Source organism: Triturus cristatus, chromosome 3_2, assembly GCF_964204655.1.
Source record: "Triturus cristatus chromosome 3_2, aTriCri1.1, whole genome shotgun sequence".
Classification (NCBI taxonomy): domain Eukaryota; kingdom Metazoa; phylum Chordata; class Amphibia; order Caudata; family Salamandridae; genus Triturus; species Triturus cristatus.
In genome coordinates, this window is record NC_140584.1 from 735,041,575 (window position 1) to 735,057,932 (window position 16,358).

At 46.9% G+C, this 16,358-nt stretch overlaps 1 protein-coding gene across 2 annotated transcripts in view; it reads right to left on the reverse strand.

Annotated features, from left to right (window-relative positions):
- GLS (glutaminase) overlaps positions 1–16,358 on the reverse strand; it is a 932,984-nt gene that overhangs the window by 258,639 nt on the left and 657,987 nt on the right. The window contains exon 15 of one of the 2 annotated variants that reach the window (XM_085648791.1): positions 823–2,882. The exons of the other annotated variant lie outside the window; for it this stretch is intronic. Coding sequence (XP_085504917.1) covers positions 2,727–2,882 — 156 coding nt within the window. The 3' untranslated portion in view covers positions 823–2,726. Of the gene's footprint in view, positions 1–822; positions 2,883–16,358 lie in introns of those variants that run through there. 2 annotated transcript variants of the gene reach the window in all.

The window sequence follows — 16,358 nt, forward strand, 5'->3', positions numbered from 1 at the left end:
AGGATCTGAATATTATTTTAGAAAACAGATCTATTTCATGTGATCTATTCAAACATCACTCATCTAGTGCATGAAAAACCCAATATTCCAATGAACTCGGGTAATACGATCAAAGAACAATGTTCCCATAGGACTCATTTAAGCTGGATAGAATTACCATAGTGGTCAGTTTTTGCGTTTTTTGTGCACATTTGTATTGGTTCAAGTGATTAGCTTACTGATCTACATATTTGAAGCATGCATATGCATTTTATAAACAGAACTGTTCACTTGTGCGCCAGGCCGTTGACTGTTCTTTTGGAGCATTCGCATATAGGGCTTCCCATTTCTGGTTTAGGCGGACAGTCTAGTTGTGTTTACGTTTCTTCATGCATATGTAGTTTATGTGGTCCTCTCTCTCCCCTTATCTCGGGATGCTGTGAAGGTTTCTCTGGGCCGCGCGGTGTTAGAGACAACTTTGGACATGTTAAAGCTAAAAGCTGCCAGACTGATATTTAAAGATTTATGTCACCAAAGCTTTGTTGCTTTTTTTGATGGGCCGACTCTATTCTCTTGATATTTTGGTCCATTAACAGTGAGCCTCACATGCAGAGGACTGTAGTCAGACCATGATTCGCCTTTGGTATTTGATGACGTTAAGCTCACAAGGGTGGTTACTTCGCACTGCAATGGTGTTCTCGTAAGCTCGTGTGATAATGCCTAGCCCGGTGTGTTTGCATACTACACATTGATACTGTAGTTACTACCCAACACATTTGTGATAGTACTGTAGTGTGCATTTAAGGCAGGTGTCGGTTGAGGGCCTATTGTCACCCTTTCTCATTTTGTTTTTGGATTCATTGCCATTAATTGCTTGTTATTAGGCATATACAGAAAGTTGGACATGACTATGTTTTGGGTTGGACGTCAATTGCATGTAGTAACTGAGGGGCAATATCTCTCCCATTCATCGCTTATAGCTGTTTGCTATATCACATAGAGTGTATGACCAATATGCCATTTTGCCATTACATTTTTCCTGTTTCCTACAATGGGGTTCCTTCACTGATTGGTATGTTGATTTAGTCTTTCCCCGATTGTATTAACAACAATTTATGGATGTTTCTAGCTACAGACCAGAAGTTGTTTGGTCAGGTGAAATTGTTTAATTTCAGGGTAACATGCACTCTAACTCGGCTCACAGTACCTTGATGTTTGTCAATACTTATTTTGTTTCTTGCAGGCTGCTACCAAGACCCCTCATGTCCTGAATAAAGACTCCATATGATTCCTTGTAATTGGTCCAACTTTGACTTGTGTGGGTTTCACCCATATCACTCATTGTTGGACCATCCAAATATGAATGTTGATAGCGTTGGATTTTGAAAGGATTCTTTGTCTAATCTGGGTGTAATCCTTTGTGTACATACTGTAAATATTGCGCACACTTTAAGTGTTATACGATTTTGGCACACCTTTTTTCACTTACACTGTGCCATCACTTGGAGTACCTACTTTGTTTAAACTGTCTTGATGATTTTTTGTTATCCTAAATATATATTTAAATACTTAAATCACAGATGAATTAGTGGTGATTTCAAGTATTCTAGATTCGGATTAGGCCAACTGTACTATTGAAATATTCTTACAAATACATAAATGAGTCCTAGAGAAACATTATTCTATTGTAACATAATGCAATACCACCCATTCATCCAATACAACCCCTATTGATTACAGAGAAATCCAGAATATGAAGCAAAACAATGTAGCCTCCACCCTTGCCTCCAAGAACAATTGGTCTTCGTTGTATAATTACATTAAGACACTGTAGCTAATGGAGCATACCTGCCAAATACTGAACAGTCAACCACTCCACACAAAACACAAATGTCACATTCCAGTCACTTACATTCTCAAAAACCAAAAGAAGTTTTACGAAACTCAAATCAAGCATAACATGAATGACACTGAGCTCATACATCACTCTAGGCTGTAAAATGTCCACACAGACACAAATGTTTTGTGAGAACTGCATGCAGAATAATTTCTCTGGTATCATAAGTGAAAAGCAGATTTGTTCTACATCTAATCAAACAGATTCCATTGTCAATAGGAAATAAGATACATTTTCATTTAGAAATTAATTTAAAAAAAGTTACAAAATAAAATTGCTCCTACCTCCAATTTTGTGACAAAACATTGATAACCAAAACCCAATTCTCCTCACTTGACATTTCCGTTAACCCTAAAATAAGACTGTGATTTCCTCCTCTTGCTGATAAACATATGCACAAATAGGAGCATCTGACACATCGGATAAGGTGAACTACTGATTTCAATTTGCCTTAATTAAACTTCAAATTATTTTGAATGTACATCCACTGAATAAAATCAAAGAGTAACAACATCAACAAATCCAACCTTGGATACTGTTTTAAACCCTCACATCCAGGAGGGTGATTGAAGGATACTGCTGGCATTATATAAGTTGTTCTTTAAAATATTTGTGGAAGGAGGTGTTCCACATATATCAAGAAATTCAATCCTGAGTTTCACATAAATTAGTTTCTTTGGTTAAAGGTCATAATGCAGCAATAGGAAACTATATTTCCCACAAACAGACATATGATTGACAACACAAACGCATTTCAAATAAATAACTTGGAAAATATATATATATAAAAAACGAACTCCAGATGCTCAAGGACACACCGAAGAAATTTCAAACATTAGCACTCATTTCTTTAGTTCCTGTCTCCGAGACTTCCCATCCTATACACTACGGTGGTAGTGGAGGTATCCTCGTTTGATTCAGGTGACACTTTTTTCCATATGGTTTCTTTCAAAGCCAGCTCTTGCTGAAGGCTTTCATAGTCCATTGGTCCATAGGATTGCTGGTTCTTCAAGCAACATATATATATAATGTATTAGTGTATTTGAATGAAGAATGGTTTATTGTTATTTATAGTTGAAGGATTGTTAAGTCTATTTGCACCCAGCCCAAAGGATTTATTTAATTACAAAGACAAATTAACTTACATAATAAAGGTCCATTAAACAATAATGTATTAAAAAATCGCTCACGATGTATGTATATACATACACACACACATTTATAATAAAGACAGTGTCCATAAAGAGTCAGACTGGACTATAAAATATAACTTTAGAGAAGACCAGAGAATACGATGATTAATTAACTTACTGATAATACCCTAAAGGATAGCATTTTTACTTATTAATATCATTAGCAAACAAATGTCTGCAATTGACACCATCACAAGATCATTGTTACAGCCTGCATTCTTAATGCAATAAGAAAGCCTGAGTTATTTACTACATGAAACCTAATCAGCAAAGCTGTAGACAAATATGAGAAATAAAAAGGCATATGCACAAAATATTGCGAGTCACTTCAAAAGAAGACAATTCAAACACCTACTCCAATACAAAGTTCCCTACAGCATACTCATCAAAATGTTTAACACTTAAGGCCTGATTTTGACGAATAATGTTAGTACTGTTGCATGGTGAAGTACTTTAATACTGCCATGGCGAGGGAACTCTGCCTGCCAAATTTAGAGATGTCCGCCGGCAAAGCGGACATCTCTTACATTTACAAGACCTACCGTCACAACAGCTCCGGTAAATACATTAAAAGTGTCCGGTGAGAGACTGGCAACATGAAGAGGCTGCACCGCACACACATTTTTTTAAAATGTATTCTCAAAAACAAAATCCCAAAGCATGATTTTGTTTTTGAAAGTAAAAATAAAAAACAATGACCCCCCTCGCCACGGGAGTTTTCTCCCATGGGTGGGGGGTCATGAAACAGTTTTTACTTTTACATACCGCCATGTTTTGAGTGGCAGGTTGTAAAAGTAAAAACAGACCATGTGTCTGCCTACTCTAAATCAGGCGGGTGGACCAACCCAAACACCCATCAGCCCTTACTCTCTCAGACCATCGGGGGGAGGGTATGTAGGTGGCGGAGACAGAGTAGGCTCTGCCGTCTACATACTGAAGGTTCGCCCGTCTGTAAATCAGGCAGGCGGACCTTTAGTTTGGCGGTACCCTCGCCGACAAACTCTAAATCGGGCCCTTATATACAAATTTAAGTTGACAAAAGGCCCGCAGAGACTGGAAGTATTAAGTGCCGTTAGCCACAGCTAGTGGTAAACAACATGCCTTCACATATTAGGTGTTTATCACTGAAGGAATAGTAAATGTATTTGTTTTTATCTAATTACATTAACGCATATGCTACAAACAGAAGAGTCACAAAGAGCTAAAGACTGCCCATACTAGATTCAAGAAGGCCACATTAGGTAAGGGGTTATGAATGATTCAGCACTGCTTACAAGTGCAAGGGGAGCAAAAATACATTTACTTGTTTTCCGTTGGTCATCTGGGTCCTTGGTGGCTGGCGACCCATCGACCATTAATTTATCCCCCCCAAAAAACCTCTGATACCAGAGAGGAGACAAAGGATACTTCATAATGTTACGCTGAGCAGCTTATGAAGGTCAATGGAATTCTTATCTTAGGGGTGCTTCCCACCACCTCCATGAGTTCACTAGATAAAGAAGGCAGTTTCTCCCGCAACAACTAAGAGAAGCTGCTTGAGACCTATTCCTTCATATTGGCGATGGGAAGCATGCTCTCTCAAAGCCACAGATTAGGCCTCAGAAGGAGAAGACTTGAGCGCAGTTAAGGTAAGACTTACGACGACAGCTGGGCAGCACAAAGTCTACTGCTTGATGCTAGGCCAACTACACAATGGGAGAACAATTCTACAATTTTTTTTAGGGAGGGAGAAACTATACAGTGGACACTACTGTAAGATGTGGGGAGGGGTGCTCCTGACTGGGAATTACTATTTAATATTTATGGCGATGTTATCATATTGTAAGGTTACTACATTACTGAGGAACTATTTCCTGATAAGTGAGAAACTGTTGGATGGGGTCAATACCGATGTCAGAAATATCACGTGGTGGGCTAATTGCCTCGGACTACTGCATGAAGAAGTGTATTATGCGGGCTACTACCTGATGTGAAGCCCACTGCCACATGTAGAGATTTCTACATCATAGGAACAACGAACTTCTGCACTAATCTACTACATAATGGGCTCAATGTTAATATTAACCTTTCAGGGAGTGCTACCTAATGTGGTAGCTACTACACAGTGCTGAATGATACAGGCTACTCCAGCAATTTTGCCTTGCTCCGTTGTCTCCCAGGTTTTGTCGACTTCCTACATTGATGATTTTGCTGGCATCTTGACTCTATTCACTGTGAGGCTGTCAATGGACTAAACAGTGAATGTGCTCTGTGCCTACAAGATGAGGTAAAACTGGCTACTAAACTGTCTTATCTTATTTCACCATGTTGTAACGCCACTGCTGGTTGTAGTAGTAAGTGCCCCAGTATTATGAACATTGAATGACATATCTGATTTGCAACATACATTCAAACTAGCCACATATGACTGAAAAACATGGTGTTAGGCTCATCATTGAGGCCTGTATAGCAGCAGCTTAAAATCCTGCAGTCACACTTGTCCGAGGAAAGAGCTTCAATATGTAGAAAAAATAATTTTATACACTAGCCAGGTCACCTCTGTATACGCTGTAGTCCACAGGTCTCGGGGCTTAAGTTTTAAAAGTGAGACCTGTTAAAGAGAAGTAGGTCCCTACTCTGAATAACAGCTAAATGCTGCTTTACTGTATAGGTGAAGTGGATTCTTCTATGGCGATGTCTGGAAATTTACTTCTACAATTCCGGTTAGGCCTGCAAGGAAACTGACTCTACCCCTGTCCTCTTGGCTTCTGTGAGGCAGAGCAGTTTTCTGGTAACTTTTGCTTGTCTTTAATTTAAGAGTGTCCTTCAGTGGTCACGACTGGTAATGCACTTATACTAACACTGAAGTTTATAACACTACTGTTCCTGTGGTCAATTAAATACTTTAGAAATTCAAATATTGGGTTCCCCTAATCAAATTTTTACCATTTGTGTGTCATTTTACTTACTGAATTTTTCTTGATTTTTTTCTAAATTGGTTTTGAAATATTATTGTGTTGTGTACTGATATTAATGTTATTTGATACTGTTTAGTTCTTTGACAACGCTTTCTGCGAAAAAGCCTGCTGCTTTTCCAGAGCAACAGGCGGTTTAGTAGAGTTTTCTTGGTAAACTATGCTGTAATCTAACAAAATATTAAGTTGGTCAGGGCCCTCCTAAATTAATAATTGTATTTCCCACAATTACCCTGCGATGACTGGTGGAAATGGGAAGTATTGAACAATAATGACTGAAGGATGGGTTAGTACAAATGTGATAGCTAGCTAACATTGGTTGCTATCTGGGTAACATCTCTAAAATACTGGCTACGGGTAGGGTAACCACTGTGCAGTATGACTGTATAGGCTAGGCCCTAAGACCAGAGGCTGCTGTGCAGGGTCCAAGGTTGGGAATATCTAGTTTGGGGGGCAGAGGTTTCCAGGCCAGTCTTCAAAACGTATCTAATAGCAACCTGTCCACCTTGGATTTGTCCCAGTCAGGTGTTCCTCAGTTTGTCAGGGATGGGCACTATAATCTCACTGGCAATACTCACAAGTCGTATGTGTAAAGTCCCAGAAGGCAGATGGCATCCAGGGATCTCAGTGACACACTGGCAGCGGAAAAAGCCCCTTTTACTAAATGCATCAATGCACTTCAACTCTGTTAGGAGGTGCAATAGAGAACGTGTTGGGATTTACCTTGCTGCTGGAAACTTGAGGCATCAATCTCTTGGGACTTGGATGCTGAGTTAGGAAGCTGGGTCCCATGGGCACTTCTGTGATGCCTAGCAAGCTGACGAATTTCGGAGGAGCAGGACATTATTTTTATCAGGTTGCCGCCAAACATTTCTGTCAAAGCCTCGTTAGAAGGTAGCAGGCCCAACCTGCAAGATTTCTGTTAGGTTTGTGTTGGACTTGCCCCTTTTTGCAGGGTCATCCCAGAACCTTTTGCCTTTCTCCAGTATTTTTTCTGACCAGTTGGTGGCTTTAGGACTCTGGGCACTTTATCACTGTTGTTCAGCGCTAAAGTTCATGTGCTCTCTATTGCAAACTTGGTGAGATTGGTCAACACCTGTTTGGCATAGGCACAGTAAATTAAACGCTACTGGTGGGTTTGCAGCACTGCTTGAGCCACCCACCAAAGTAGCCTTTCAAACCGGTCTCAGGCCTCTGCCACTGCAGGGCCTGCGCGCGCAGTTTACTGCCACTGTGCCATTGTGCATAAAGTGGATGCCACATCTGCAACTCCCCTTTTACTACATACCAGTCACCCCTAAGGTAGGCCCGAGCTAGCTCCATGGGCAGGGTGCGGTGTAGGTAAGAGGTAGGACATGTGCCTTAAGAGGGAGGGAGGAACTTCCAAAAGAGTACGGGCATGGTCATTAGAGTTCCTGGTACTTTGGGGGACTACGGGATTGTGGCACCCATTCTCCCCTTGCACATCGCGGATCAGGCTCAGTGATAGGGGTTCTTCCCAATTGCACACGTTACTTACTTGTGTAACGATATATCTGTAAGAGACATTAGTTAGTGATAGATACCTTACCTTAGAATATCCCCAGGCGTCAGACTGGATACGGAAAGTTTGTCAGCAGTACCCCTGCGCATCGGTAGGCGTCGTCGTGTGGCTCCGTGTACGTCGTTAGCGTCGTAGTCACCGAGATGACGTAGTCGGAGCTACTTAGACGTGCCCACACACGTTGACGTCAGTTCTGTACACGTCTTTCTGCGCCAGGAACGCAGAGCCATGCCAGAGACCGACTACTGGTGCATTAAAACTAGGGCCCTGAAAGGGATGACCTCAACCCTAGAGACCAGTTCGCAGAACGGGGAGGATGGGTGGGCGGTAAGGAATCTATCACTAACTAAGGTCTCTTACAGATATATCAAGTAACTAACTTGTGCAACTGAAAGAGACACGTTAGTGATAGAGTCCTTACCTTACAATACATACCCAAGCAATACCAACCCCGGTGGTGGGTCTGCGAAGTGAGATTACACTAGAAAGTCATGGAGAACCGAACGGCCAAAGAAGCAGTCTCTCCGGACTTGACTGTCAAGGCAATAGAGCTTAGTGAAAGTGTGCAGTGAGGCCCACTGGTCGCCTGATAGATGTCACGCAGTGGAACACTGCGTCCCAATGCTGTAGTAGCCACCGTCGCCCTAGTCGAATGGGCGCGCAACCCTACCAGAGGCTCCTTTGTAGCCAAAGAGTAACAGGTTTGAATACACAAGACAACCCAGCGGGAGATAGTTCTCTTGTGCACAGCCCGGCTTTTCTTGGCGCCCACGTAGCCAACAAAGAGCTGGTCATCCATCCGGAATGGTTGTGTGTGGTCGAGGTAGAATGAAAGCACACGTTTGGTCCAGACGGTGGAGCCTCACTTCCTCTCTGGAAGGACGCGAAGGCGGAAGGAAAGTGGGCAGGGAGACAGTCTGCCCCAGAGGAAAGGCAGTGACTACTTTTGGTAGAAAGGAGGGACGTGGCTGAAGCACAACCTTGTCCGGATGAACCGCCAGGAAAGGAGGTTTACACGAAAGAGCCTGGAGCTCACTCACACGCCTAGCGGTGGTGATAGCCACCAGGAAGACAGTGTTCAAAGTTAAGAACCGTAAAGGACAGTTATAAAGAGGCTCAAAGGGAGCGCACAGTAAGTATGTGAGAACCAGGTTCAAGTCCCACTGAGGCATCACAAAAGGAATAGGAGGGAAAAGGTGAGTAATGCATTTGAGAAATCTATTGACAGCAGGGGACTTGAAAAGAGAGGGCTGATCAGGCAGCCTGAGAAAGGCTGAAAGAGCAGAAAGATAGCCCTTGATAGTGCCCAGAGCAGAGCCCTACTCGGCCAGAGAGGGAACAATAGGACCTCAGAAAGAGTGGCAGAAAGGGGATCTACAGGTTTCGCTGTGCACCAAGCCACAAACGTATTCCACTGACAGGCGTATACAGTTTTAATTGAGGGATGCCTGGCTGCCAGAATCCCATTACAGACTTCAGAAGGTAAGTCAGATGGAAATAACTGTCGCCGCTCAATCTCCACACAAGGAGGTGGAGGCTGGACAGGTTCGGGTGGAGGATCGTCCCCTGATGCTGCGACAGGAGATCCTCCCGAAGAGGCAGTCTGATTGGGGGATCGATGCTCATACTGAGTAGCTCGGGATACCAAACCCTTCGAGCCCAGTTCGGTGCCACAAGAATGACTTGGGCCCGATCGCGCCAGAACCTCTTCAGCACTCTGGGCAGAAGTGGTATAGGCGGAAAGGCGTATAACAGACCGCAACTCCACTCGCGACAAAAAGTCGCCGAGCGAGGGCTGTCTTGGAAACTCCAACGCGCAGAACTGCGGACATTGCGCGGTCTCTTTGGCGGCGAATAGATCTACCCAAGGTACTCCTCACAGCTGAAAGAGGCGTTGCGTCACCTCCGAGTGAAGACGCCATTCGTGATCCATTATGCACAGACGGCTGAGTGAGTCCGCCCTGGCGTCCAAAGGACCTTCCAACTGGTGAACCACTAGGAAAATGCCCCGATGTTCCAGCCATGTCCAAAGGCGCAGAGCCTCTTGACATAGGGTCCACGACCCCACCCCGCCTTGCTTGTTGCAGTACCACATGGTGGTAGTGTTGCCTGTGAACACCTGCACTACTCTACCCTTGACAGAGGGAAGGAATGCTTTCAGTGCAAGTAGGATCGCCCTGAGCTTCAAAAGATAGATATGGAGCTTGAACTCCACGTAAGACCAGAGACCCCTGATCTCTGCCTCCCCCATGTGGCTGCTCCATCCCAGGAGGGACGCGTCCGTCACCACTGTGTGCTCCTGTTGGGGAAGGGAGAGGGACCTGCCGCTGAATCAACGCCGGTCAGGGAACCACCACTGCAAGTTTCGTGCAGCGCCCTCCGAGATCTGGACGTAGCCAGACAGGATTTCCTGATGCTGCGTCCACTGGAACTTCAGGTTCCACTGCAGAGCCCACATATGCCATCTGGCATGATTGATCAGCAGGATGCAGGAGGCCATGAGGCCCAACAGCCTCAGTGTCTTCCTGACCGAAACCCAGGACAAGGGCTGAAAGATTGAAATCATAGCCTGAGTGTCCCGGACACGCTGTTCGGGAGGACAAACCCAAAAGTGTACCAAGCCCAGAACTGCTCCGATGAAGAGGAGCTTCCGAGAGGGAATCAGATGTGACTTCAGCACGTTGATGGAGAACCCCAGCAAATGCAGAAGGTCGCCCGTAGGCTGGAGGTGGGGGACGACTGCTTGGGGCGAGCCCGCCTTCAACAACCAGTCGTCGAGATAGAGGAAGATTGAGACCCCTGAACTCGCGCAGACGAGCTGCGACCACCTCCAGCACTTATAGGGAACACCCCAGGGGCGCTGGTAAGGCCCAAAGGGGAGCCCGGTGAACTGAAAGTGCTCGTGGCCAGCCAGTCTTGCGGATCTAGGAAACGATTGACGTTCCGAAGGTCTAAAACACGCTGGATGGCCCCCTATGCCAAGGGTTCCGCAACTTCCTGTTTGCAAAGTGTCAAGTGATCCCCCGACATGCGGTGGCACTGACGTGGCAGAGCAGGAGGAGTAGTCACGACGGGGAGGAGTAGCCCCTTCGGACTGTTTACAGAACCCACCTGTGTAAAGAGATGGCGCGCCAGTGGGGAAGGTGATGGCGAATCCAGTAGCCCCCTGGCGTGCGGTGGACCTGAAATAGTGCACTGAAACAGCAGACTAGGAAGGTTTTGAGGCAGCGGTGGTAGGGGTGGCAGTTGACTGATCTGCCCGCTAGCCCTGGGACCCACCCTGCTGTTATCCAAATTGCTCTGCCCATGAAGGATGCGGGGTCAAGAGCATAATGGATGGTGAATCCCGTCGCATCTTTGCCCCCGGCAATTGCTTGAGAGAGCACCTTCCAAGCCTCTGCTAGACACTGTGGCAGCACCTGCGCCACTGTGTCCCACACAGAGTCGGAATAGAGGGCCAAAAAGGCCCTTGGAGAAGCAGAGCCCTGGACCACAAGACACACTGGCAGTAGGAGATGTGCGATGAAACTGGGGTTGCCTTGCATGCAAAGGCGCCCCTGTGTGACTTTTAAAGTACGTTATTGAAGGGTAGTAGCTGCTCTGTAGAGGAGGCCACTGCTGAAGCACTGCAGTGAGGAGATTTGCCCTGATAGGCACTGTAGGGAATTTGAGGTTAGGAGCCTCCCCTACGCCATATCACTGAGTGAACCCACCATCTCCGTGGCTACGGAGGAGGGGGACAGTGTATCAGGGTGTGGAGTTAATTCCAGCTTGCTGGGATCCTCCATATTGTCAATCTAGAGTAGATCATCCTCACAGCGAGCTGCGAGAAGGTCCTCAGACCCCTCCTAGTATCCTCCTTTGGTCAGGAATAGGAATTGGAGGCAGGACATGGAAGGCTCGATATAATCTGGCCCTGGAGGCAACGACACAGAGGCTGGCGCCGGATCCGAAGGCGGCGCCGAAGCCAGAGCCGATGCCGGATCCGAAGGCGGTGCCAAGGCCAGAGCCGAGGCCGGAGCCAATGCCCGATCCGAAGGCGGCGCAGAGGTCGGAGCCGATACCGGATTCGAATGCGGTGCTGAGGCCGGAGCCGATACCGGATCCGAAGGCTGCGCCGATACCAGATCCGAAGGCGGCGCTGAGGCCGAGGCCGGAGCCGATACCGGATCCGAAGGCGGCGCCGAGGCCAGAGCCGATACCGGATCCGAAGGCGGTGCCGAGGCCGGAGCCAGCTGCCGCGCCAAGGCCGGAGCCAACGGCTGCACTGAGGCCGGAAACCAATGGCGGCACCGAGGCTGGAACAAACGGCGGCACCGAGGCCGGAACAAACGGCGGCACCGAGGCCGGAGCCAACGGCAGCGCCGAGGCTGGAACCAACAGCAGCGCCGAGGCTGGAACCAACAGCAGCGCCGAGGCCGGAGCCAACGGCAGCGCCGAGGCCGGAGCCAATGGCAGCGCCGAGGCCGGAGCCAACGGCAGTAGCGACGAGGCCGGAGCCAACAGCGCCACAGGGTACCTTGCCGGCATAACCGGGGCCAAAGGCAGCGGCACGGGGCAGACCCACCTAAGGGGTCCGCGGGGCACAAAGGCGCTCCGGAGGGACCCGATGGGACAAAGAAATGGCCCATGGCTGACAGAAGTACCTGTACTTCTTCCGGAGGCACATACGGTCCTCAACAATGCGGGTAAGCCGCAGGCAACAACGGAGGCCCCAAAGGAGCCGTGGGGGAGTGACCACCCGCTCCCTCCACCGAGTCTCGAACCGGTGAGGGGCAGGCGAAGAGCGACGCCGCTCATTCGACCTTTAATGGCGCTTGTGACTTACCTATCCCCGATGAACGATGGTGTCAGCTATGCCAGCGATCCCTCGACCTCCCACGGGAGTGGGACTTTCAGTGGCGCAGTACAGAGTGCTGGGCCTCCAACAACTACCGGGAACACTCCTGCAAGCCGTCTGCGCCATGGCACAACAATCGTGGCACGTCTTGGGGGGATGGCGTGCCCCAAGCAGAAGAGACACACGCTGAGTGGGTCTGTCAACGTCATGGTCCGATGGCAGTCCCAACAGCGCTTAAACCCGGGCCTCCTCACTGCACCAAAAGATGAATTGTCGACAAAAACAAGATACAAGTCTCATAAACAAGTCAATTTTATTGACTAGGATTACCACTCTCTCTCGGATCTGCGCTTGCTGGCGCGGAAAAAGAAAGAACTGACGTAGGCGCTCGTGGGCATGTCTAAGTTGCTCCGACGACGTCATCTCGGCGACTACGACGCCAAAGACGTACACGGAGCCGCACGACGACGCCTACTGACGCGCAGGGGTACTGCGGACAAAAACTTTCCGGATCCAGTCTGACGCATGGGGATAATCTAAGGTAAGGAATCTATCACTAATGTGTCTCTTTCAGATGCTGTATGTTGGGCTAAGTGCCAAGGTTGGCACCCTACGCATTACAACGGTGACCTGCATATGCCTAGGAGGGGCATGATGTGTTTCTGATATGTGCACTAGGACAAGTGTTTACTGTGGTGCACTGCGGCTGATGTTTTGCATAATGTGTTGTGCTTAGGGTACTTTTACCAGGAGTTACTGGTTGTCCAAACTAACTGTATTGTTTATGACAGTGGTCCGATTGGCCAAATGATTTACGTAATCCTTGTAAAGTCCTGACAAGTGCCTGGTGGCACAGTGTAGGTATGTGAATGTATTCTAATGTGTTTTATGGATAATACAAATGCTATTTTTATATAATCTTGTGTGGAGTTTCTTTTGTGGTGTGCCTAGTGTGTCACAGCTGTGTCAGTGTGTTGCGTAAACGCTTTACACATTGCCTCTGATAAGTCTGACTGCTCTGCCAAGCTATTAAGGGGGTGAGCAGGGGTGATCTTATGTGTGTAACTCCCTTGCCCTGACTAGAGTTGTGGTTACTGCGTGACTTAGACATACGCCCTAGCCAACCAGAAACACCATTTATAACAGTTTGACTTTTTAGAAGGCAACTGGAGATCTATAACTTCTGCTGCGTTAGTGAGGGGCCTTGGTCCCTGAACAGCATCAGAATCCAAACAAGGCCTTCCACTTACAAAAGTACTGGTAATGGGGAGAAGGCTGGGGTTCATCCCAAGTTGAGGGCTGTATTTTGTTAATCTCATAACGAGACATAGGCCTGGCATGGGTGTACGTCAGCACCAGATTGCAGATAGGCGTCAAGGTTGGATCCAGGATAGGCATCACTGGAGTCATGGCTGTAGTCGAAATGGTCAGATACGACAAAGCCTCTGGTGCAGGACTGGATTTATGATTCAGTAACAGTAGAGGACCAAGCAGAGGCCTAAAGGATAAAGTCAGTACCAAGTGGGCCCCACCATAATAAGACAGATGGGGGTGCCCTTGAGTTCCATGGGGCACAAAGGCACTCTACAGGAAGCCGGCATCATCCTAAAAAGCTGCAGCATGGCCCTAATGAAAGCCTCTATCTGCTGCAGGGTTAATGAAAGCCTTGGGAATCCTAGGCTCAGTGAGGTAAAATTTAGGAGGGTTTTGGAGTCAGAGGAAGTAAGCAAGTATGGTGCAGACAGTGTACTTTCACTCCAGAGCGCAAGTCATGGGATGGGGTCAAGTGGTGAGACATGTTTCTTGATTTCATCTTCAACATACCAGAGTATGGCAACTTCAAGCAGGAACTGGACCTGGAGCAAGTCTGCGACTTAGAGCATGAGCAGGTCCACTCTTTGGAGCATGACCTCTTGCACTTCTTGTGTTCAGCCACATAAACTCACCTTTCCGATGACTTTTGGGTGCATCAGGGAGCGATTCTAGCATAACTTGGGAGTTGTGCTGATACCCTAAAAACCATAGACAGCATGTGGATCCATGATTAACACCCGAAGCCTGTGGACTCCAGGGGAACATTTCCCTATAACACAGTTAGCAAAACACGTTTTGGAGTCAGGAAATATTGACAAGGTCGATAGCGGAAGGGTGTGAAAAAACAGAACTGAAGTTAACACATACGGAGGGAGCCTTTAGTGGATCAATGTTATCAATTTGTGTAAAGGTGCAAGGTTTCAGCACAAGGTCTCAGCACATCAACTTAGAGGTGCTTGGGAGTAAACTGCTTGGAAACTTTCTGGATTAAATATGGCGACTGGGAATTCATAAGGTGAGGAATATGCAGTTAGAAGAGTTGCCATCAGAAATGGGAGCTACGCATCCTGACATGGTTAAGGATGTTTTTTATAGGTTTAAAATACCTTGTGTTTTGTTTTGTTCAGAATACAAATAAACATTGAGAAATGTTGATCGGTTTTGTAGTTCGCAATTGGTAAAATTATGTTAATCTCCATTAATCTGCGTTACGTAAAAAAAATATATATATTAATAATACATCTACACAATAAAATTAAAGCATACAGAAATCCCAACAGTAGAGTTGAATCTACAGCAATATATTAAAATTATGCCACCCAATGAAAAAGTTATATAGTGGAAGAAATGCCTACTTACTTGTAGTTCTGGTTCTGCGTTATAGGAATCTTCACTGAAGTAGTAGGAGCCAATTTGCAAACTGCATTTTGTAGAACATTTAGTAGTACTAGAATAGTACTACTAACGTACAACAAAATACTATGCAGAGTCTATGCCGCCCCCTTTCCTTTCTTTTAATTGGGGAGATCTCCACCCCAACTGCAGAGAGCTATGCACGTTAGTATACATATTAGTAGTAACTGTTGGAGGAAGAGAGGGAGGTGGGTTCGTTAAAAATGCAGAACATCATACAGCTATTGACATTGTGTTATCTGACTATATGGAGGGGTCCATCGCCATGACTTGCTCTGCTAACCATTTTAGGATAGCTTCCTGTTTTTGTTCTGGGCGACAGATGCTTCGGAAGTATGGGGGGGTGTTGGGAGTAGTTCGGGGAGGGGGGGCTGTTGCCCTCCTCTCTTTGTATATTTTGAGTCACTGTATACAGTTTTGTTTATGTTGTTGCTTTTTGTTTTTGTATGACAGCCCATTGCACACACGTGCCATATTCACCAACAGGGGGTACACTGCCAGGCACCAGCCCCGTCCTTCCCTCTTGGCCATGTTCTGTACTCTCGCCCGAGGCCTAATCTTACCCAGCCCTTCCCTCTTCGCGCCAACCACTCCCCAGATGCACATACAAGGTAGGTCCCTCCAGATCCAGTCATGGAACCTCAACGGATTGTTAGACCTCATTAAACATACTGCCGTCCTTAGGAGCGCTCCGCACCAATCCCCCAACGTCCTTATCCTGCAAGAGACACATCTCCTGGGTACCCAATGCTCTTTCCTTGCCCGGTATGGGTTCGACAGAGTCTGGCACTCGGGCTTTAAGCGGGGCTCCCGAGAGGTGGCTATACTGATTTGGCGTGGGCTCCCCTTCACTCCTCTACACGTGTCTACCGGCACTCAGGGACACTACGTGTCTCTCTCCGGTAGACTTGAGGGAAAGGTCTTTAACTTCCTTTCAGTTTATATTCCCCCTGCCACGCTCCCCTCTACCCTCCATCGCCTTACAGAGGTGATCTCCGCCCTGCCCCACGACCACACCATAATCGGGTGGGACTTTAACGCGGTACTACAACCGACCCTTGATGCCACAGGGAATCCCTCCTCTTTCCGCCACACCGGTTCAAAATGACTAGCGGACTGGTAATCTACACTTGGGCTCTGTGACGCGTGGAGACTCTGGCACCCCTGGGAGAAACAATATACTCACACTTCGCGGCTCACCACACGCACTCCCGTATTGATCTGC